This window comes from Ochotona princeps, chromosome 1 (assembly GCF_030435755.1).
Source record: "Ochotona princeps isolate mOchPri1 chromosome 1, mOchPri1.hap1, whole genome shotgun sequence".
In the NCBI taxonomy this organism is placed as follows: domain Eukaryota; kingdom Metazoa; phylum Chordata; class Mammalia; order Lagomorpha; family Ochotonidae; genus Ochotona; species Ochotona princeps.
The window spans coordinates 110,164,279-110,187,597 of NC_080832.1; the positions used below are offsets into that span (position 1 = coordinate 110,164,279).

The 23,319-nt window shown below is 55.8% G+C and overlaps 2 protein-coding genes across 3 annotated transcripts in view; one reads left to right on the forward strand and one right to left on the reverse strand.

Moving 5' to 3' along the window:
- Window positions 1-898: 898 nt before the first annotated feature.
- On the forward strand, window positions 899-15,424 carry CCDC167 (coiled-coil domain containing 167). The gene is made up of 4 exons (XM_012928425.2): window positions 899-1,025; window positions 13,980-14,074; window positions 14,170-14,222; window positions 15,099-15,424. Exons 1-4 carry the CDS (start codon window positions 984-986, stop codon window positions 15,200-15,202), a joined length of 294 nt encoding a protein of 97 aa, XP_012783879.1. The 5' UTR covers window positions 899-983; the 3' UTR covers window positions 15,203-15,424.
- A 1,463-nt stretch (window positions 15,425-16,887) lies between these two features.
- CMTR1 (cap methyltransferase 1) overlaps window positions 16,888-23,319 on the reverse strand; it is a 44,862-nt gene continuing 38,430 nt past the window's right edge. For both annotated transcript variants that reach the window (XM_004590487.2, XM_058663733.1), the window contains exons 17-24: window positions 22,872-23,003; window positions 22,150-22,272; window positions 21,467-21,558; window positions 20,789-20,857; window positions 19,570-19,617; window positions 18,703-18,815; window positions 18,217-18,325; window positions 16,888-17,656 (exon numbers count right to left, since the gene is read on the reverse strand). In XM_004590487.2, coding sequence (XP_004590544.2) covers window positions 17,362-17,656; window positions 18,217-18,325; window positions 18,703-18,815; window positions 19,570-19,617; window positions 20,789-20,857; window positions 21,467-21,558; window positions 22,150-22,272; window positions 22,872-23,003 — 981 coding nt within the window. In that variant the 3' untranslated portion in view covers window positions 16,888-17,361. The remainder of the gene's footprint in view (window positions 17,657-18,216; window positions 18,326-18,702; window positions 18,816-19,569; window positions 19,618-20,788; window positions 20,858-21,466; window positions 21,559-22,149; window positions 22,273-22,871; window positions 23,004-23,319) is intronic.

Genomic DNA, 23,319 nt, shown 5'->3' on the forward strand with positions numbered 1-23,319 from the left:
TGCAACAGGCTAATCCTCCACCTGCAGGCACCAGTATCCCCTATAGGCACCAGTTCATGTCCTGGCTGTTCCACATCCCATCCAGCTCCCTGCTTATGACCTAGAAAAGCAGTAGATGATGGCCCAGGTCCTTGGGACCCGACACTCATGTGGGAGACCAGGAAGAAGCTCCTGGCTCCTGGCTTCGGATTGGATCAGCCCAGCTCTGGCTGTTACAGCCATTTGGGGAGTGGAAAATCTTCCTCTGAATGTCCTCTCTGTAAGTCTGCCTTTCAAACGAAAATAAGTAAATCTTTAAAAAATGTTTTTATTGTGGGGTCACCACGAAAATACTTTGAAAGCCACAGGTCCTCAGGGTATGATACAATAGGATCCCTACAATGTAATTTAATTACTATCACGAGTGAGCCAAGCCTCCAGACAGAAGGAAGACAGGTGCTGCCTGTTTATTTACAGATCTCATCTGCTGTTCTTACAATAAAAGAAAGGTAAGTGAGAATACAAGATGAAGGAGGAATGACAACAGAAGGCCATGACCGGATTCCAATGGACCAAGGGGCTTGGCGGAGGCTTCTTGAAGGAGCAGTCCGTTCCAGGTTGAGTCCTGAAGGATAGTCAGGGTTTGAATGGTGGACGGGGAAGGTTGGTGTGGAACTGAGTAGAAGGAAGTGCTCACAAGCAGACGAGGTTAAAATTCTCCGCGTCGTACAGCGGCCTCGAACTGGGCAAGGAACGGGCAGCCGTATCCCTGGGTGAGCCATTCGTTGCTCCTTTCTGTGTAGATTGATCGTCAACCCCAAACCAAAGCCGCCCCTCACAAACATGGCCGCACCAGGGGGGCGCCCCTCAACAAGATGGCGACGACGCGGCCCCACCTCCCGCTGCCTCGGCGGCCAATGAGGGAGAAGCACGAATGCTGGCGCGTGCGTGGTACGCCTTGGTGGGCGTCTCCAGTAAATGACCGGAGGATCCCGGCAAGTAACATGACGAAAAAGAAGCGGGAGAATGTGGGCGTCGCGCTGGAGGTGAGGGGAGACGGGGGCGGTGGGTACTGCGGGGGCGGCAATGCTGCAGGGGCAAGTGAGGGCGGAGCGGGCTTGGGGAGCCGGAGGCTTTGCGGGGAAGGAGAGGCCGGACGCGGTTGCGGGTGGTGAGGGCGGGCGACGGGGGCAGCCATGGGAGGCGAGGACCCGGCACGGGGGACCCCAAAGAAGGCAGACAGGAGTGCGGGGACCCGGCACGGGGAGCCCCAAAGAAGGCAGACAGGAGTGCGGGGACTCGCCAATGAAGAGGACCCGAGGTGGGGGTGCCGGGCAAAGCGTGAGCGGCAGCTGGTGTGCCTGGTGCGAAAATGGAGTGAAAACTTTTGGTACCAAAAAGAGTTTTTTTTGAAAGTCGCACATAGCATTTTCATCATGCTTGCTTGGCAGGAACTTTTGGATGAACGTTGGTCTAGGATTTGTGATGGGCGCATCCCATGAGATGGGACGGCTTCCCTCTCGCCACTTGAAATTAACCTTTGGGAACCTTGGGGGAATCCGGAAAGAACTTTATTCTGGAGTTGGTGATGTTGCCAAAGACTTAAACGAACTTCATGTGGGAGAGAAAGAACGGGGCTCGTAGACCCAGCACCTGCCGCGTGCCTGACACCTGCCACGTGCGGCTTGCACCTGTTTCTCAGCCCCTCCCCTCACCGCAGTCTGTGAGGAAAGGAGGGCAGGCCGAAGGAGCAGGCCAGGGGCTGGAGTGCACAGCTCTCACCAGGTGGGCTTCCTGCAGGTGCATCTCCCTCAGACGCCCCCTCCCGCGGGGGTGGGGCAATGGCATGATTGGACCTGGCTGCAGCCGCTTGCACAGATTCTCAAAATTGAAGCCTGTGTGGAGTCAAGGGCAGAGCCTACTGATCATGGGGAAATGCACTCTTGGGCCAGCCCCACTGCTGGTCCCGTGGGGCCTGGTGTGCATTTCCACCGGGAGAGCTGCCCCTTCAGCAAGCTATGCTCACCTGTGCTGGGCGTTCAGTAGCACTCTTGGTGAAGGGCCAGCCTGATGGTAGGAAAAGAGTTGATAGGAACAGAACCTTCTTTTCTTTCCCTCTCTCCATGGCAAATTTACAGAGGAGAGAAAGAGATCTTCCATCTGCTCGTTTACTCCCCAAGTAGCCACAATAGCCAGAATGGAGCTGATCCAATGCCAAGAGCTTCTTCCAGGTCTCCCACACAGGTGCAGGATCTCAAGGCCTTGGGCCATCCTCCACTGCTTTCCCAGGCCACAAGCAGGGAGCTGATGGAAAGTGGAACTGCCGGGACATGAACTGGCACCCGTATGGGATGCTGGCACCACAGGGCAGAGGATTAGCTTGTTGAGCCTTGATGCTGTAACTCCACCCACCCCCCTTTTAAACAGAGAACAGGGCCCAATACAGTAGCCTAGTGGCTGATGTCCTCGCCTTGCACGTACCAGCATCCCATATGGGTGCCAGTTCATTTCCCAGTTGCTCCACTTCCCATCCAGTTCCCTGCTTGTGGCCTGGGAAAGCAGTAGAGGACGGCCCAAAGCCTTGGGACACTGCACCTGCGTGGGAGACCCAGAAGAAGCTCCTGACTTCAGATCGGCTTAGCTCCTGCCATTGCGGCTGCTCGGGGAGTGAACCAGTGGACAGAGGATCTTTCTGTATCCTTCTCCCTTCTCTCTGTATATCTGACTTTCCAATAAAAGTAAATAAATCTTAATTTTTTTTTAAATGGAAAGAATAGATGGAGACTGGGGAAGCAAGGATGGCGAGGTGGGAGGAGTGCCTACACTTCAGAGCTGCTCTCCCAATGAAGTGCCGATGCCTTCCAGGTGGTTAGCTGTTAGGCCTGATGTGCACCGCCAGTGATGTACATTTGCAGGGTGCCTGGTGGCCACAGCGTGTCTGTAACCCCTGAATGAATACTCAGCATGTGTTTGCAGGCCCCTTCAAAGCAGCAGGAGACATTGGAGTGGCCTGAGGTTCCCATTCCCAGTCGTGTTTCAGTTGTCACAGCATGGGAACCAGTGGATTCTTGTGCCGTTCTAGTCAGTACCTGTTTTCTTGGATAGTTGTGTGCTTCTGATGGGTGAGTTCCCTGTCTAAGGTGATCCGAAGCGCAGTGTGGAAATGCTGCAAAGTGTGGCTAAATGTTAGAAGGCTGGGCTGGATCCTACAGAGAAAATTGGTTGGTTCCCATGTGAGCTGGTTCATGGAACTCCATCCTAGCACATGCTGGTAGCCACAAGCTCGGAGCTGATGAACCAGCGACATGCATTGATTAGGTTTCATCAAACGAAAGCACACAAGGTTTGGGTGTGGATCCCTCGATGAAAACATGCCTGGGGGGACCTAACCAATCCAGTATCTGCTAATTTCAGTGTCAGCATCCAGCTAGTAGGGCATGAGTACTGCTGAATAACTAGGACCAATAGTACTTGGCTGTAGGTTGTCTTAACACAGGAACAGCCCTGGATAATATGTAAATGAGTGGATGTGGCTGTGTTCCACTAAGTATTTCTAAAAGCAGGAAGGTGGGTTGTGGCCCGGAGGTCCTGACCGTGATGGCTCTGTCATTCCTCAGAATGACAGAAACGCACCCACCATCTTGAGGCCCCTGTACCCCAGCTGCCCACTTGGTGTTGGCAAGAACTGACGTGTGTGGTCTCATCTAGCTGCAAGGGAGGCTGGACATAGCTCTCATGTGCCCAGAGCCCGCAGGCCAGGCCCACAGCTCTGTCCCCCTGAGAGAAGCAGATAGAGGTAGCGCACCTCAGTGTGGCTCTGAGGGGGATGCGAGACCACCGTGTGGTGTGCCTGGCATGGATGGGGCTTTAGAAAATGGCAACTCTTGCAGCCTCCACCATGGCTTGTTTGAGCTCTGGTTTTCTCTTCTGTCACATTAAAGGCTTGAACTTCACAGCGCTTATAAGCTCTGTGGTCCAAATACGAATTCTAGGTGTCTTGCTTGGCTGACATTGATTGTTAAAATGTTCTGGGTTTGATGAGGCGTTTGTGTTAGGGACAGATTCCCACACCTCCCTCCCTCATCTCTCTCTCTCTCCCTCACCTCTCTCTCTCTCTCTCTCTCTCTCTCTTTCTTTCTCTTTCTCTCAATGTGAGAGGGACAAGGACAGGATGCTGCTGTCACTGTTTCTGCCTCAGATGTCTGCAGCGGCTGAACCAAGGCTGGGGCATGTTGCAGGTTGCCCATTAGGCTGTCACTGCTGCCTGCTAGTCGGCCAGAGGCTGACTGTCCACCCCTACCCTTTTATCTATCTATCTATCTATCTATCTATCTACCTACCTACCTACCTACCTACCTACCTACCTACCTATCTATCTATCTGATTTACAGAGAGGAGAAACAGGAAGATCTTCCATCTGCTGGTTCACTCCCCAAGTGGCTGCAATGGCCAGAGCTGAGCTGATCCAAACCAGGTGCCAGGAGCTTCTTCTGGGTTTCCCAGGCAGGTGCAGGGTCCCAAGGCTTTGGGCCATTCTTTTTTTTTTTAATTTATTATTTTTAATTCATTAATTACATTGTATTATGTGACACAGTTTCATAGGTACTTGGATTCTCCCCACCCCTCCCCAAACCCTCCCACCATGGTAGATTCCTCCACCTTGTTGCATAACCACAGTTTTTAGGCCATTCTTGACTGCTTTCCCAGGCCACAGACAGGGAGCTGGATGGGAAGTGGAGCAGTTGGGACATGAACTGGCACCCATATGGGATCCTGGAGGATGCAAAGTCATAATTTAGCCACTAGGCTATCGACCCAGACCCCTGGCCTTTTTTTTTTAACCTTCCTGATACCATAATAAATGTGTGCGTGTGTGTATAATTACATATATATTAAGTTACAAACATTTACTGTCTTGGTCTCTGAGATTACTTGAATATTGCTTGAATATTCGAAGGTTTGGGATCTGGGGACTAACATTGTGGCATAGCGAGTGGAGCTGTCACCTGCCATGCTGCATCTCATGGTTGTCAGGTCACGTCCTTGCCGCTCTGTTTCTGACCCATCGCCTTTCTAATGGCCCAGGGAAAGCAGTGTGAGTGGGCTCCTGGTGGCCCCTGTGGGAGATCCAGGTGGAGGTCCTGGCTTCTGGCTGCAGCCTGGGCCAGCCCTGGCTGATGTGGTTTTTTGGGGCTTGAACCAGCAGATGGAAGGTGTGTAGGGTGTGTGTGTGTATGTGTGTGTCCCCTTCCTTTACTTTTTCTCTGTAACTCTGCCTTTCAAATAAATCTTAAGACCGGATTTGAGATTCATAACTTGTGTGCTGGTTCATGGCTGCATTTGGCCGTCACTCCCTGCGCCCCGTGCACACGGAAGCTCCATAGCAGTAGATATTGGCCTCTTAGTAAAAGTCATGTGCTCAAGCCAATGAAGTGGTGATTTAATCAGAGATGTTTGTTCATCTGGCAAGAGCAATAACACTCCCGCCAGTAAGTGAGCTCGGCACCTGCAAGCTGCCTCGCTTGTTGTAATGAAGCAATTAGCACGCGGCATTGTTCCCCCAGGGCCGGAGGCCCGGCCGGGCTGTAGTGGACAGTCACCACCTAGGATGGCCAGGGCACCGTCCAGTTCTCTTCTACGGGTTCTTTTTGAAGCCATTTGATCTGAGCCACTTGCCACCTTGTGAGATCTTCGAGTTGGGGAAAGCTGGAGTTTTTAGTTTGAGATTTTATTTTGAGTAACAGGAGGGCATGATGGTTCCGACGGGAAAGTCCTAGGCCTAGTGGTGTTCTAATGTTGTATAGGAGGAGAGGAAGGTTGCATTTCCGTCTACACTGCTGGGAGCATTCGGGCTCTGTAAGCCTGCTTCCTCATGGATTCTGGTGTCCCGTGGTCATGTGCCATTGCGGTCACTGCTTGCTTTTGCAGCTCCACTGTTGAGCCTGGTGGCTTTAGCTGCTCTGATGGCCACTGGATTTTCACAGAGGTGTAGGGCGTTGGCAGACATCTTCAAGGGGCTGTACATGGTTGGATCTGGTAGCCAGTGCACAAGTCCTTTGCTGGGGAATCTTTTGGATAGAAATTACGGAAAGCTGACCTCATCAGCATAACCAAGTAGGAGTAGATTTTCCCTGCCTAAAGTTTATAGTATACTGCTAACATTTGTTGAAAAACTCAACTGTGCCGTAGCTAGCATTTATTTCTTCATTCTCTTGCCTGTTTCCTCAGTTACAAGATAGTTGCCACAGCTCCAGTCATCACATTCGACTCTTAAGGAAAGAGAAGGGAACAAAGTATTTGCCACTTCATCAGCAAAGCCCAGTCTCTCCCAGGAGTCTCAGCTGGAACATCACATTGGCTGGACCAAGTTAGGACCCACTGTCGCTGCAACGAGGCTGTGAATTCATCTGTGTGGAGCTTTTCTAACTAGTGCAGGGTGGTAGGTGAAGGAGAGTGGTCTGCTGAGGGGGCAGGCGGCCCAGGCCAGGAGGAAGACAGCCTTGGCACTCACACACTGATTGTTTTTTTAATGTCAGCCACTGCTCTGAGGCCCAGAAGGGGTGACAGGCCTGAGCGCAGGGCAGGTCGTTCCCAAAGCTGTGGGGAGCCCCCTGGTTTTCCAAGATGAAGACTAGAGGCTGCACTGTGGCCCTTCCACAAATGCTTGTGGCTTTGCCCGAGCAGTGGCAGCGGGCGTGTCCTCCATCCTATCTGTGGCCTGGGCATGGTGGCCCAAGGTCGGGAGGTTGGCAGCGAGCAGCAGGTGGATGCGGCCCAGCCGGGAGGCTCCGTGCGGACCACTGCCCTCTAAGTGGGCCTCACCTGCTGCCAGGGGCCATGCCGGGCCGCCCACGGCTGGCTCCGCTTCACTTAATGGGGGTCAGGACACTAAAACCTCATTACCTCACGCGGCTGGATGTCAGCGTGTATGGAGTGGCTGTTTGCCAGCATCTTAATTAATGGATTCATAAGGCGTGGGGTGGATGCCAGTTCTCGCCAAGGGCTTTGAGCCTTTCAATGAGGAAGAAGCTCTTGTTAATTTATCAAAATATGTGTATGCATATACACACAAGTGCACACACACACACACACACACACTCACACTGTCACACATGCACGGACTGTAGCAGGGCCCCTGTCCTCCCCTGGGGTGGGACCCTTGGTGACCGGGAGGAGTTGAGTCCTCATCGGCCCCAGCTGGGAACCTCTTCCACAGAAACACCCTTTGGTATCTGGATAATCGCTCCACCTGGCAGGTGGAGGCCTGTGACCCCCATGGGACCTGACTGTGTGCCACGCAAGCCCCAGGTGGAGAGGCCCCATGCTTGGGCATCACAATAGTCCTGGGGCCTCTGCCATGTGGAGATGCATGCATTTCCTGAGACTCGGGTCCCCGGTAACCAGGGCTGGAGCGGAGACAGCAGGCACTGCCCCACAGGCTGCCGGCAGAAAGCTGGCCTGGCACCCAGGGGGACGGGCTCCTTGGTCTTCCCCTCCGCCTTGCTCCGTCTCCAGAGCGGAGGTGTGGCGTGGGGATCTGGTGCCCTGCAGTGTGGACGAGGAGGCTGCCAGCTGTGTGCGAAGCAGGGTGCTGTCTCGGCCTGACATCGGACGGCTGTGTCTCCAAGCAGGTGCTGCTGCATGCCCCCCAATCCTTCCTGCAGCCGTGGCTCACCAAGTGTGTGCTGTGTGGACAGAGCTCGGATTGCTCAGGGTGGGAGGGTGGCCATCTCAGACTTCTACAGTTTTCCACTGTTTGCAGGTGTGACTGTCGCCCCAGGAGCCCGTTTTTAAATTTTTATTTATTTTTATTGGACCGGCAGAGAGATAGATGTTCCATCCTCTGATTCACTTTCCAAAGACTGTAATGGCTGGGGCTGATCTAATCTGGTGTCGCGAGCCAGGAGCCTCTTCCGGGTTTCCCATGGGGGTGCAGGGTCCCAAAGTTTGGGCCATCCTCCACTGCTTTCCCAGACCACAAGCAGGGAGCTGGATGGGACGTGGAGCAGCTGGGACACGAACCAGTGCCCATATGGGATGCTGGTGCTTGAAAGTAGAGGATTAACCCGCTGAACCATGGCACTGGCTCCACGGCTATTTTCCTGAGGGCTTTTGGAAAACATGCTTGAAAGAGCCTAAGACCTGGTACAAAGAAACCCAGATTAAGACCTGTGTTCTGTCCCTCCCCCAGCCACAGCCTTGGGGAAATTGCTGGAAATCTCATTGGGAGGGGAGACACGGTGGAGGAGTTGTCTAGGAGTTGGCAGACGCTGTGGTGGCCCTAGGGCGCAGACCTGGCCCCTCCTGCCAACACTTATCACTCGGGACACTTTATACTTCAACCTGGGGCTCTGTAAAGTGCGGGTGCTGGTGCCCTGCCTGCCTCGCCCGGCTCCTGTGGGCAGAGTATGAGCTGTCGGGGTGGGACGCCTGCTCCTGTCATGCACTGCTTCTTTGCGCACTGCTGCTGGCCAGGCAGCCATGGGTGTGACCTGGTCCTGCCAGGCAAAACTCCTGCCCAGTGACTGCTCTCACTTGTTGGCAGAGCCATGTCAGGAGCAGCTCTGGTACCAAGCGGTGGTGGCGCAGAGAGGACGAGTGCAATGCCACCTCCAGGCTGCCTGGCTGCTCTGGGGGACGCTGCCCAGTCCACCTCTGCAGGAGGCTGGTGGAGACCACAGCCAGGATGAGCCTGGATGCTCAGGCAGTTAGCCGTGCGGGAGCCGGGAGCAGCCTCGTTCAGGCTTCTTGCTCCTCCAAAGCTGCCTCCTGGGGATTTCTGGTGAGTTCCACAATTTCTCTGAACACAGAGGGTTTATGGCATATGGGGCCCTAGGGACACTTCCTACAGATGTGAGAGTATAATGCTGCTCCCATGTTGGGTGGCTGGGCGAGCACACCCGCCCCAAGCCACATCTGACCCCAGGGTTCCTGGGCAGGGTGGCAGCATGGCCCTTACCAGCAGGACCCTCGGCCCTGTTCAACTGAGACCTTGTCCCCAGGGTCCATTTAGGCCCACCTAGGTCTGGGCGAGCCCGCCAAAGCTCACCTCTGCCCAGGAGCTTACCCCCACACTGCTCTCCCTGGGTCCACACGCCTCACTACTACCAAGCTCCCCGCCACGCCCATTCCCTGGTCTTTAGGTGACCACGGCAGCAGTGTGCTTCCCAACCGCCATGGGGTTGTTAATGAATGTGTGGATTCACTGGGCCACAGTCTCCTCACCTCCCTGGGCCCCAGTAGCCTTTCCCGGGAGGGACGCCCCCTCCCCAGCCGTACACGCCTCCCCCTGACCTGGCTGACTCCCCAGCAGTCCTGATGAGCAGCTTTGGGCTCCTGCTAGTCTCTGCGACAAGAATGGACTTGGCACGGCAGTACCATGCCTGCTCACCCCCTTGTTGCTGGGTCCCCTGAACTGCCCGTGCTGGAGTCCACGTGAGCGCAGCCAAGTCCACAGGTGTGCCAGGTGCTGACCAGGGCAGAGTTTGCACCTGCTGTAGGCAGCAGCCCTGCCTCCCTGCTGGTGTGTGCCAGTGACTTAGACTTGGTGCTTTTCTTTCTGTTGGAAAAATTGCCCTGAGTCTGAAAGGCAGGATGGCTGGGAGGGAGGAACGGAGAGCTCTTCATCTCCTTGGATGTTCACAGCTGGCAGTGCTGTGCCCTGTGTTCGCAGGCGAGTCTGTCCCCTGAGCCAGCTGTAGGTTGACCTTGCCCCTGCCTGCCAGGAGGGAGTCCTGGGCAGCCCTGAGGCCCTCAGGAGGCACCTCCTCTTCCTGCCAGACTGATCTCACCACTCTGGGTCTCTGCCTGAATCTGCGGCTTTACCTGCCCACCACCTGCTTTGTCAGGGGTGCCCCAACTCTGGCCATGCTCCCCCCCTGCCTCTCGCTGCCTCAAATGCCCACTGGAGCCCAGATCTCCCCAAGGCTCTGCTTTGCCTGGGACACTGCTCCAGGCCTCTTAACCTTGGCTCCCGCCAGGCCCTGCCTCTGCAACTGGGCCCTGTCTCAAGGGCCCCATCTGGCTGGGCAAGTGGCCTGTGTAGGTGCTGCTGACGCCACTTTCGGCATCACAGGCCCCTCCCTGCCAAACCCCGATCCTTGGACCCAAAGAATTGGCCAGATTTGGGGCCCCCAGGGCTTCCTCCACAGTTGTCAGCCAGCACCCAAAGGGGGATGCCTTGTACCCCCCACTTCTCTTTCTTGCTGCAAGTGAACAAGGCTTTCTATGCCCCCAAGTGCCGGTGAAGAGCACCATGTTGTAGAACGCATCACTTGCCGAACGATCATGTGGCAGGTGGGGTTCTAGGACCCCTCTGCCGCCATCACAGCTGCCAGGAGTCTCACCTGCAGGTGCACGGCCCAGAGCCGGAGAGCTGTGAAGTCACATTGGAGGGCGGCTCTGTGGCCTGCCGTCAAGAGCCTGCCGACCGCCTGGCCTCCTTCTCTCAGGCCCTGTTGGGAGCTTGCTGTTTAGAAGGGAATCTGGAAGAGCTGTCAGCAGGACATAAATATTCATGGAGGGAGGTGAGGACTTGAGTCCCTAAAACCTTGATTTGTGTTCACCCATTTAAGCCTCATTAAAAAGTGGCAAATGGAAGTGGGGACATTCAGTGGAACTGCAAGTAAATTGGGCTTGTTCAGATAAAGGCCCCCAACTGCCAGCTCTTCAGGCTCTGTCCAAAACAGGAGGGCCGAATGGCTTGGCTACTCGTGGCTCGCCAACTTCAATTGTAAGATTTTGCTTAGCATGACTCTCCTGGCCTTGCTGTAAGCAGTTACCACTGGTTTGGGCACCTGATAACCTTCTAGAGGTGTCCAGGGATGGCCGTCCCCAGCCTGTCCTTCCCCAGAATGACTTGGCTGTCATAGAGTGATTGGCAGCAAGAAGGATTCTGGGACTAAGAATTGGGTGGTGTGCACCTTACGTGATTTCATCATGCATCTGTAGCTGCTTCTCCGGGGGCAGAGGGAAGCTCTCTGGTCCAGCTGTTAGGTGACATCCAGACTGTTTCTACCCTAACCTCTTGGTCCTCGTGGCTCTCACCCTATTCAGCATGGCTACAGCCAGATGGACTGCAGTGGGCAGGAGCTGCAGGGTGGCCACCAGGCCTTCTAGGAGAGGAGCTGCCAGCGCTGGCATCCTTGGGGGTTGGGCAGGGGCACCTATGTGAGTGAAATGGGTCCACTTAGGGGCTCCCAGGCTTTGAGAAGATGAGATTTGGACGCAGGAGGAGGAGGAGGAGCAGTGAGGATGCTCAGGTTCACCCTGCTTGCCGGGGAAGGCCTTTTGGAAGAGAAGGATGTCAAGAATTCAGCTCTGGGTTCTGCAACAGGCGGTGGGGTCAGGCTGCTCAGGCGAGGGGTGGAGGTGGAGATGGCACTGGTGGCACTGGCCTCCCTCCAGCATGAAGTTAGGAAAGGGAGTGGTTCTGATTGGAGCCCACTAGCACAGCGGCACGTTAGCCTTCTCTGTGCCCCCCGTCTGTACATCTACATTGGCCAGTGAGAACTGCAGCTCCGCTGGAGGGGCACGATATCTGTCCCAGAGGGTGGTGGTGATGGTGATGATGATGGTGGCAGTGGTCAGGTCCTGACAGAGGGAGAGGCACGAGCTGAAGAAGTGTCGCTCTCATCCTCCTTCCTTTCCGCAGAAGGGCTCAGGTCAGCCCTCAGCCGCCAATAGCCAGAAGCCCCTTGTATGGTCTGCACCCCTCACCCTGACCCCCTGAGACTTGGGAGGGCCCTTGAGCCATGCTGGAGAAGCAAGCACATTACGAATGACTTGGGACAGCTGAATGACAGCTGACATTTTAACACCAGCAGTTTCGACTAGGGAAAGGATTTGGCTTGCTCTGGGGCTGCTCAGGGACGAGGTGCCCCAGGTGTGGTTGCTGTGCCATGGCATGGGAACTGTGTGTCTGGGCCCTGGGGCTGAGCTGGACATGTCAGGAGTGTTGCTGTGAGGGGGACGGCTCAGCAGGGTGGCTCTCCCAAGCCCGCTGTCCAGCCAGCGAACTCCAGGCCCTGCTCATGGAGCTGGCTGTGGCTGAACCCACAGAGGAGTGTGTGGCTGATGTGTCATTTGGGCCAGTCATTAGGAAGAGACAAAGTGGCTGACCCAGAAGTGGCTGGGATGGGTCCTGGCCGCTCATTGACCAGTCTTCCTGGGAGGCAGGTGTTGGTTTTTCCCTTGCCTGTTGCCCCTCCAGGGGAAAGCTCACAACAGGAATGGAGCCACTGAATCTGCAGGGAGACCCCCTTTTGCCAGTTATGAAATAGAGGTCATGATGCTATCCTTCCCAGGGACATGAGAGTGAGCACCACCAGGCACCGCTGTTGGCTGCTCTATGCGACAGAGCCACCCGTTCAACTGCGACCCGGGACAGGCCTGGCCCCTGAGGTGACCAGTCAGACAGGATGTGGACTCTTTTCCTTCAGGTTTACATATTTGAAAGAGTGACAGGAAGAGACTGGGATCTTCATCTGCTAGTTCACATCCCAAATGGTTGGTAACAACTGGGCTGGGCCAGGCTGAAGCCAAAAGCCTGGAACTCCATTCGGGTCCTTCACTGAGCCATCTTCTGCTGCCTTCTCTGCATTAGCAAGGAGCAGGACTGGAAGCAAAGCAGCTGCAACTCCAACTGGCACTCTGATATGGGGTGTTGGTGCCGCAGGCTGTGGCTTCACTTGTGCCAGGATGCCACCCCTTGGATATGGACTTTCAATGCCAACAGCCTGATACAGGACCCAGATTTAGAAAACAAGGCCAAGACTTTTTTTTTTTTTTAGTTGGATTTACAGAGAGGAGAAGAGACAAAGATCTTCCATCTGCGGATTCACTCCTCAAATGGCCACAATGGCCAGAGCTGAGCTGATCCAATGCCAGGAGCCAATAGCCTCTTCCAGGTCTCCCACGCGGGTGCAGTGTCCCAATGCATTGGGCCGTCCTCAACTGCTTTCCCAGGCCACAAGCAGGGAGCTGGATGGGAAGTGAAGCAGCTGGGACACGAACTCACACCTGTATGGGATCCTGGCATATGCAAGGTGAGGATTAAGCCATTAGGCTATTGTGCTGGACACAAACCAGGCCAACATTTTACAAAATATTTTTGTGCTAAAGTATTGTCCTAGAATGTATCTTGGAAACTCAAACAATGCCTTTGGCAACTAATTTCACAGTACCTTAATTATTTTCCCCAAGATTTTATTGTATTTATTTGAAAGTCAGAGATAAAGGGAGAGACAGAGATCTCCCATTGCTCGTTCACTCCCCAGATGGTCACAACAGCCAGGGCTAGGCCAAGGCTGGAGCCAGGAGCTTCTAGGCTTCCCATGTGGTAACAGAGGCCCAAGCAGTTGGGCCATCTTCGCTGCTTTCTCAGGGAGTCAGACTGCAAGTACAGTGGCCAGGACTTGGAAGCAGTGCCCATAAGGAATGCCAGCAGCACAGGCAGCAACTTTACCCGCTGCACAACACTGTGTGCCCCAGGGGCTTGATTATTTTTCCAATTTGGTAACAGTTACTTGATGATAGGCAGGGTTTTTGCACAAGAATCAAGTCATGAAGAAATGCAAGTGTTTTTCAAATTGCACTTTTTTCACCTATTCTCATAGGAAAATGTACCTTGTAGACTATACTTAGGATGTAGCATGTCTGTGAGGCAAACACCCTCTCCCTGCGTCCAGACCCACGTCCCTGGAGCACCTTGGAAGTCAGGCCCCTCCCCGCGCATCCCACCTCCCTCTAGAGCAGGCCTGTGGCGCACACTCAGGCTCCATTTGCCCCTGCCTGGGGAGATGGGGCGGAGGGGCTGCCCAACGCGCCGAGGACAACACATCCACGAGGACATGACGGGAATGTGGGCCAGGGCCTGCTCAGCACATACGAACCTGGTCTGGGGGTCTGCACGAGGCGGGGCGGAGGGCCCCCCGGCTGGGCTCTCTAGCTCCACGGGCTCAGGCCCTGCAGCCCGGCCCTGCCTGTGCTCTGTATTTCAGATTGATGGGCTAGAGGAGAAGCTGTCCCAGTGTCGCCGCGATCTGGAGACCGTGACCACCAGGCTCGAGAGAGCCGAGCTGAGCCCAGAGGCCAGGTAATGCTCCTGCCCAGTAAGCCCAGCCGACCGTGTGCAGCCTGCCCCTCAGCCAGCAGACGGGCTTAAGCCAGCAAAGTCTTGCCCCCCCACAGGAGGTCTCTGGAGAAGGAGAAAAGCAGCCTGATGAGCAAAGCCTCCAGCTATGGTAAGAAACTCCCGCCACCAGCCCTCAGGGTGGGGAGCCTGCTGGGGGGCGGGGGATGGAGTTTGCTTGCTTTGTTCAAGGGAGGAAGGGACTGGCCTGTGCTTGTGCCATCTTGGGTACGCAGGGATATAGCTGGAGGTGAGTCCAGAAGAGACTTGGGAATTCTAGGTGCCCTGTGTGTACCCCAGCCTCCTGCACACTGTCCCAGGAGAACCCAGGACAGTAGAGGAGCTAAAGGAAGACCACCTCCCTCCTGGGTGGAGCAATGCTGCCATCTTCTGGGTGCCAGGGACAGAGTTGGGGCGGGGTGCTGGAAACAGTGGTCTGCAGAGGGCATTTAGTTCCCTGGGGGCCAGCCCTGGTGACAGGCACTCTGGGAGGACCTGTGAATAGCGACACTTTGGGTGCAGCACACCCACCCTCCTGTCCCAGGGTGCAGGCTCTGTCCTGCTGCCTGCTTGGAGCTGGCTTGCAGTGGTTTTCCTCGTGCCCAAGCTTAGTCAACACTTGCATACACATGGCACAGCCTTGTCCCTCGCTACAGAGGACCAGCCACGACATGTGGCATGGAGGGGCTGAGGGCCCAGCTGCCTTTCCGCCTGGCAGGCTGAGCACCGCAGAGGCCTCACCTGCTGATGTCTCTCTCACACACACACCCCCTCTGCTTGGCTCCTAGGTGTGGCCTTTTGGGTGAGCCCTCAGGCCCTTTAGTGAGGTGAAGAGAAACGGAGTGGGATTTTATCAGGTTAGCAGTGAGCAGGCAGGGGACAGGATCCTTGTGGGAAGGGAAGCTCACCCTTAGCCTGTGCCCTCCGAGGCAGAGGCAGATGACAGCAGCATGCCTCAACTGTCTGTCCTGTTCCTCGTTCCTCCCAGAGAAGGAGCTGAGGCTGCTTCGGCAAGAAAACCGGAAGAACATGCTGCTCTCGATGGCCATCTTCGTCCTCCTTGCCCTCGTCTACGCCTACTGGCCCCTGTGAGTTTGGGAGTCCCCACAGGCGGCCCCAACTCCCCTCAGCCACTTGGCCATGCCCATCGGCCCCCAGAGGACCTAGGTGCCAGGGCTCGCACCGTGCACGGCTTCCCATTGGTGCCACTCTCCTGCTGCTCCAGCCTGCTGTAGGGCCCGGCCCTATAGGACACAATGCTGCTCCGCCCTTAGCCCAAGGGAGAGGTAATAAAGAATAGAGGACGCTCCCGTCTGCAGAGTAAATGTCATGGTGACTGCAGCTGGGGTGGGCGCACTCGGGGAAGAGAAGGGACACACAATGAAAACAAGCTCTCAGCTTAGAACACAGGGGCAAGTGGGGAAGGCAAGCCTGCAGCGTGAGTGGGAAATTAAGACAGCAGGAAACACTTCCCAAGCCCAAACTGTGCACCCCCGCAACACCCCAGCTTACCCTCCATCAGTACCACTGCCTGTAATTGTGCAGGAAAAATGCAGCCTGGCCTGCGCAGCACTGCAAGAACTTGGAGCTGTCCTGTAGGGGTCCTTGGGGAGCGAGGAGTTAATCCATCTTGGACATGCAGGCAGTGCTGCTGAGGCTCCCAGAGGAGTGAGTGGGCAGCGAGAGCCATGGGGAGGACCAGACTGACTCACGGTGACAGCGGCCAGTCCATCAGGCGGGTTGTGCAGGGAGAGCGGCCATGGGTGGGGAGACGGGGGAGGTGAGGCCAAGCAAGGCAGCACATGGGTGGCTGAGATTAAACCAATTGACTTTTAAGGAGTAGGCCGGGGACCTAAGGCTCTGAGACCCCACAGCAGCCTTGTGAGGCCGGGTGGAGGCAGAAGCAGCTGGTGGAGCAACGCTAGCTGGAGGGAGGACAGGGTGGCACTGACGGGACCAGCCCTGGCTGCCTTGGCAGAGGCTGGCCACGGTCAACCAGACCATCTCGCCCTCCTCCCTGCCCTTGGTCTAGTGACACTAATTGGTCTGCCACCTCTGTTAGTTTAGTCACACAGGCCAATCGTGGATTGTCACGATGCTACTGCTGAGCGAGCTGTGTGATTTATGTCGGGGAAGGTGGCTCCTGCCCTCCCGGGGCTGTCGGCACGTCTGCTCTCCCGCGAGCTGCAGGTTTTCTCCAACTGTTCTCTGCGTTTCCTCTCCAGCACAGCCTTGGGAGCCCTGCAAGGGCCCCACAGCTCGGATGGGCTCCCATTCACCAAGTTCTCTCTGAATGCAGCCTCCGCCCAAGCTGTCTCAGCCAAGCCAGTCACAGAGCCACACAGGTTTTAAAAATATGTTTATCTTTAGTGATTTAAGGTTCTGCAAGACACACTGATAGACCCAGAACTGGGTGGAACACAGCATCTTAGCAGTGCTGCTGCCAGCCTAGGGGCCAGATGCTGCCTGAAGGACCCCATGGTGGAGCCAGTTCCAATCCCCTGGGAACCTCAGCACCCTAGCTCCATGGAAACCAGGCTGGCTCTGAGCTGGGCCCCCAGGAGGCTCATACCAACATCTGAGAGGTATTTCCCATTAAAAATAACCATAGGTGCCCTCCCCCACCCAGAACTACTGCCAGGTTCCCCCTCCTCCCTCTGTGCCTCCGCCAAGTTACAGGAAATGGAGTGACCACATAGGGACGAACAACCAGCCCACACCTGCTCGTGGGGGAAAGCGAGAGGAAGGGTAGCAAGGAGCTGTCCTGACCCCACAGCACCCGGGCTGCTCAGACCACTGAGGCACCTGCCATGACTGACACACACAGGCAGGACTTTAGGACTGGTGCCTGCACGTTCACAGCTGCCCAGGGTTTGAATCCCAAGAGGGTAGGCTCAGCAAGGTTCCACAATGCCAGGAGGCAGTAACACACAGTCCCAAGGTGGAGGACCCAAGCTCTTCTTCCCGGCCTGCCGGGAGGGCTCAGGGAGGAGACGGGAAGTCCCCAGCTTGGCATTCAAGAAAAACCTTGATTTGCATGGCAGCTGCTCCTGGCCAGCCCATGCCAGTGGGCCTGCACCCACTCCCAGGCAGAGCAGGGACTTGGCCATTGTCGGGGCGGAGCACGGAACTCAGAAAAGTGAGTCTACAGGACATGAGCGAGAGCAGCTCCTCGCTGGGTGCTCCACTGCCCTTGGAGCGTGGAGCGCTCACCTCATTCTGCTTGGGAGCAGCCACCTTCAGGCCGAGTCCTAGCAGAGGAAAGGCTCCTGCGAGAAGGCTTCTGAGAACCATGTGCAGTCCTCCGCAGGCTCAAGGGAGGCCACCTGCCCTCTGACCGGGCTGCAGTGCTCCACTGAGGGTCCCAGGTGCCCAGAGCCCTGCCCTGGGACACGCTGGATGGCCCACGACCCTTGGGCGCTGTGCATTTGGATGAAGGAAAGGACGTCTTCCTTAGACAGCTTGTTTGGGTCCTGGGGCTTCTGGGAATCGTGCACAAGGATACCATCGCCCCACTCCCAGAAGAGCCGGCCACAGTGGCAGACGCTGCAAAGGGGAAAGAGGAGGAGATCAGAGGCTGGGGCACAGACCCGCAAGACCATCCCACGACCCAGGCAACAGTGACACTGGGAACGGGATGCTCGTCAGGGATGCCAGGTAAGGGGCTTCCTATGGCAGCCACAAGGCCCAGCCTTCCTGCCTGCTTCTTAGAACCCATCTGTCCCCAACAAGCAGCTGGGCTGCTAATAAGGAACACCCAGGGACTCATTCTGTGGTGTTAGTGTGGGGACAGGGAAAAGTGTCAGGTCAAGCACAGGTGATGGAGGAATGCTTTGGAGATGTGTGACCCATAACCTGGCAAGTGGACGCTGGAATCCTGTGATGGGGGCTTGGCACCTCAAGTCGCAACGTGCAGGGCCACAGCCTCAGCACACTGTTCCCAGCTGGCCAGGGCTGACCTGTCATACACAGTGGCTGCTGTTGGGTGGACGCCCTGCCCAGACCAGCCCCTAAGATGGGGAACCTCCTACTGTCACAGCATCATTGCTCCTGATGCCCAGGGCCCCATGTGCTGCTGAGGGCAGGCTTGAAGAGAGGCTACTTACTGAAATGGAGCAATGGAGTCTGTAGGGAGGTCATAGGTGGATCTCTTGGTTTTCTTATTATAGAAAAACTTCTTCTTATAGCGTTTGCTTATTCCCATGGTCCATGGCTCTGACAGGAAGAAGGAAAGGGGCTCAGCAAGGACAGATGCCCACAGGATACACCTGCTGTCTGCCCCTACCCCCAAAGCAGTGGGGACAGCCATGAGGATACAGCCTCCCTCACTAGGTCACAGGGGCTGGCATCTCTGGATCTGCTACTGGCCCGTGAAAAGGCCCTCTGTGGCCACAGGGCCAGCATGTATGCAGACACCTTGTCCCACTCAAACCCAGCTCCCAGGGCCCACAAAGAGCTGGCTTAGAATGCCAGCTCACTAAGAGACGAGGGTAGCCCAGCAGCACAACTATCCCCAACCTTCACAGAGAGCCTTCAGCTCCAGCTTGGGGCGGCGAAGGGGCTAGGGCAGGAAATAGTTGTTCATCACCCACCGTTCACAGTCCTGACGATGTAGAGGCCTGTGGGCACAAAGTGCCGGTCATCCCGTCCCGTGTAGCTGAGCCGGGGAGTGCCGCTGGAACCCTTGATGATCTTCATTTCCAACCTGGCTCCCCAGGCAAGTGCGCCAGCAGTAAGAGATGGCGAGAGACCCTCCCATTAGCCTCTGGCTGACGTCAAGGCCACACCACCCAGTGTTTTATCCTAGTTCAGCACAGGAGGAGGCACGGAGACTAAAGGGAGAAGCCCCAAGTCCCACGGCAAGGGAGCTAACAGCAGGATGGGGGTTGCATCTCGGCCTCCTGCCACTGAGCTGAGCAGTGGAGGCAGCACAGTGAGGGAAGAGCCTGCTGTGATACTGCTCTCGGGCTCCAGCGGGACATCTGCAACCAAAGGTGCCACCAGGTCCTTAGTCCCCACCCTGGCAGCACAGTGGCCACCAAGGGTAGAGCAGACCCTTCTGGAGCACTAGGTTTCCCCTTGCTGGCTCCTGGGAGCAGACTCAGCTCTGTAAGCACCTGTGCTCCACGCAAAAGAACACACAAGCCTGCTCACTTGTTCGCACCACCAAGAATTGGGATTTACAGGGTTTCAACCAGCTTGGTGCTCTGCCTGTCACAGGGATGATCCCAACTATTGCTGATCAGTTAGTATTTCTGCCTGACATGCCGCCCGGCTCCCCTCCCACCAGGTGCTGTCAGCACTCAACCCCTAAAACCATGGGGGGATAGAGAAAGCTAGGCAGACTAAGTTACCACCACTCTACCCTCCAGCCATCTGGGCAGAAAACAAATCCCTGCCATGGCATTGCCTTCCGCTCCTGCTCCCCTCAAGCCCTGCACTGCACTGGTGAGACTCACCTGACAAAGATCTTCTCCATCTCCTCCAGCCTGTACACCTCCTTCACCCTGTGCACAGAGGGGTGGAGTGAGCAGAGGCTTCCAGCAGCCATTCTCCTCCGGGAAGTAGCAGCTGCCCTCTGCCTCAGACCCTCCCTTCAGTCACCCAGCCCAAGAATGAGGATGCCCAGCTGGTGGCACTGCTGTCCCACCTTGACAAGCCTTAAGTTTTCAGCACTGCCAAGCAGCTTCTTGGGCCTACCTCAGGGTGACCGAAAGGAGGTGCCCTGGAAGACTGAAGGGCATGGAGGAAAGGTCTGGCACACACAGGTGTCTGCCAGGATTCCCAGCCTCAAGTCCTCCTGCCACTGCCAGAGGCCAGAAGACCAAGAGTCGGACTCTTGTCCATATTGGCTAATTGAATTTTAGGCTTTCCTACCATCCCATCACCCTAGGGGACTCCTAGGCAGAAATGTGGGGCTCTGCCCCTGGGGGCCCTGAACACGCCTTTGGAGTACTCCTGGGTAAGAAGACCCACCAGGCTACCTCAGGCTGCTGGGCAGGACCCGTGGAAGTGTCCACAGAAACTGCTTGTTGTCTTTGACATCATCTGTGAAGTACAGCCTGGGGGTAATCCAACAACTGACTTAAACTAAGAGGAACAATGAAAATGGCTTTGATAAAGTATAAACAGATATGCCAACCTCCGGTGACATGAAACCTTGAGGAGTAGGGCTGATAATACCCTCGGGCCTTGGCTACCCTTGCAGGCTTTTCTCTATCTCCCCGTCAGGGGCCTGGAAACTTCACACATCTAACAGCCCAAGCTCTGAGCATACCACTCCCTCAAACCACCCTTCTCTTTCTCATGTTCAAAACTCCCATCTCCTAAGCACTCTTCTTCCTGAGGGGAAGGTCGTATAGACCAGGTGACAGGCTAATGATACAGCAGTGTGAGTGACTTCTGGAGTGTCAGCACTGTCACAGCATATTTTCAGTGAAGGCACCTCAACCCCAAGGAAGGAGTCGCCATCTGTGGCAGTTCACCCACTGCCAGATAGGATGAGGATCCTGTGGGGAACAGGGACCACCTGCCTAGCACCCTGAAACATGCACGGCTTGACAAGGGCAGTCATTTTTACCACCAGCTGCCTGGCCCCTCCCCTGCACTCTCCCAGCCCTCACTGGCCAGGAAGCAGCAGTGGGGAAGAGGGATGTGAGAGGAGAGACCCCTGCTCACCTGATGGGGTTCATGTCAGGCCGACTGGGCTTGGACACAGCTTTCACAAATTTCTCAGCCAGCTGAATTCTGCAATCCAAACAGCAAGTCAGGGCCACACCATGGTGCCCACCAGTAACCCTGCCCAGGGTGTTTTCACAGCACCAGGGGCATGATCTAAACCTGCAGCAAAGCCACTTAGAAAGGCAGCACCCCTAGCCCTCAGGCAGCATCCTGCTGTCTCCACTGCCATCCTCACCCAGGCCCTCCACTCCCAGGTCTGACTCCACACCCCAGTATTGGCTGTGTTCCCTAAGGGTGTTCAGTCCCCTGCTGGAACTTCAGGCATCTTTCTGTGTCTGCACTGTGACCCCAAACCAGGGATACCACAGTATAGCCACTCAGGTGGACCAACTTAATCGGGGTGACCTGTGTGGAAGAGACCTCTCTTCCCAACTCTTGCTCAACTGGAGCATGAGTAAGTAGTACCACAGCCCGAATATCTGTGACAGCCAGGGCCCAAGCCCTCAGGCTCAGAAGGCAACACCAATCTCCCCTGTGCCCGTGGGACCGGCCGGTGGGTGGGACAGGGCACAGTCTCAGGATATCCGTGAAGTAGAGAAGGCCTGGGTGAGAGATGAACTCGGAGAGCTGCCCAGCCTCCCCTGCCCTCCCCCTAGCCAGGGGCCCAGGTCAGACCGCTGGTTAAAGTGCTGCTCCCGGACATCACTGCCGTTCAACACGAGGACATCGAGGATGTGGATGGCACTAATCTTCCGCTGGGCCTTCCCCTAGAAGGACAAGTATGCTGCCCACTCTGCCATAGCATGCCAGCCTCCATTCCACCTACAGCTAGGGAAGGGTAGGGAGCTAAAAAGAATACTTCTCTTGCCTCCCCTCTCAGCACAGAATTGGTCGGGGCTTAGCAGGGGATGAGCCCACTGGAAGGCTTTGGATAATGGGCCATTGGAGCCCTAACCCCAATGGGCAGCAGCTACCATCACCATGGGGCCCCCGCAGCCAGAGCTAGGCACCTGGCCTTTGCCAGCTATGGTTACCAAGTGTTTTGAATACAGTGGGTAATGCTCCTGCTCCTGGGAAATGATGAATGCTGTCCTTCCTAAGGGGGCCTTCGCCAAAAAACCTGCTGCTGCTAAAGCATCCCCCAGGGCTCTTGATACAGCAGGACTGTGTTCCCTCCTATCTGAATTTTCCATGGCTGGAGCAACTACTTAGGAAGAGGAATCGTTAAACCCTTTCCTAGTCCTGGGCCCTGCCAACCACTGCCCACAGTCAGCGCATTGACTTGGGGCACAGGGTCAGGCCCAGCAGAGGCCAGTCCCTGAGCCATAGGACTGATGCTGGATGGAACGCCTCCTGACCTCGCCTTTCAGCTCATGCACAATTTCCACTGAGAGCAGGGTGTCCCGGGGCAGCTCTGTCTTCAGATCCAGCTTGACCCAGCGGTCTGACTGGCTGCCATCCCATGTGTAGATCTGGGACTTCTGCAGGTAGAAAGCGGGCCAGTCAGAGAGGTGTGGAGACTGAGAAGAGACCTGGTTCCCAAAAGGGCTTTGGGCAGGCAGCTGCTAGCTGAAGGGCTGGGAAGGACCAGAAGAAAGCCTCCTGGAAAGGTTATATTTGTTGTACTGCCTTTCTGCTGCCTCAGCAGAAATAAGCAGAGAACTGCCTCCTGCTGCCAGCAGACAGCCCAGGGCATCTTTCAAAAGACCCAAGTCCAAAGTGTGATGGGTGGATTTGGTGAAAGAGGAGTGAGAAAACACAAAGTGTGAGAAGATGCAAAAGTAGCTCAGTGAGGAAGAGCTCACACAAGTCAAAGTGGAAAGAAAAGTTACCATGTTAGTGAGACACAGAACTCACCAAGGCCCCCCTCACCTCACTCTGGACTCCAAAACCCCAGAGAAAGGACAGGGGATACCTTTGCAAGCCAGGGGATGACACAGGCGAGGATGGTGTTAGAGGAAGAAGTTTCAAGAAGCACCTGCACTAGGGTTAAAGTGCAGCTGCTGGGTGCCAAGAGACCACGTACAGGCTCAAGAGCATTCCACATTGAGAGCGGGAAGGGAGCCCACCACAAACTCACCCCAAGGCCGATGAGGAACTTCTGTTCGCTGCCAGACACCATGCAGCGGTAGTCTAACACTGGGCGAATCTTCTCCAGGGTTCTGCAGGTAAGCAGCGTGGGCTTATAGCTGAAGATGTCAATCTCCGTACCCTGCAGCCGTGGGTTAGAGAAAACCGTGCTGGGTTGGGGAAAGGGGCAGGCCCTTGGTTGGTGTGCCTGTATCTGGTAGGGCAGGCAGCACTTGCTCTCCAAAACATGCTCTCTGTGGCCTCCTCCCTACCTAACCATGCATTAAAAGTATCTAGTTCCATCTGCTTGGAGTGCTCCTTCAGGACCTATTAGGAAGGCTGGGGAAGAAAGAACATTGAGGCCCCGGGTAGAGATCAATTTACCAGGGATGCAAGGAAATGTCACCAGAATACAAAAGCTGCTCCTTCAATAAAACTGAAAGGAAGGATTCTCCAGC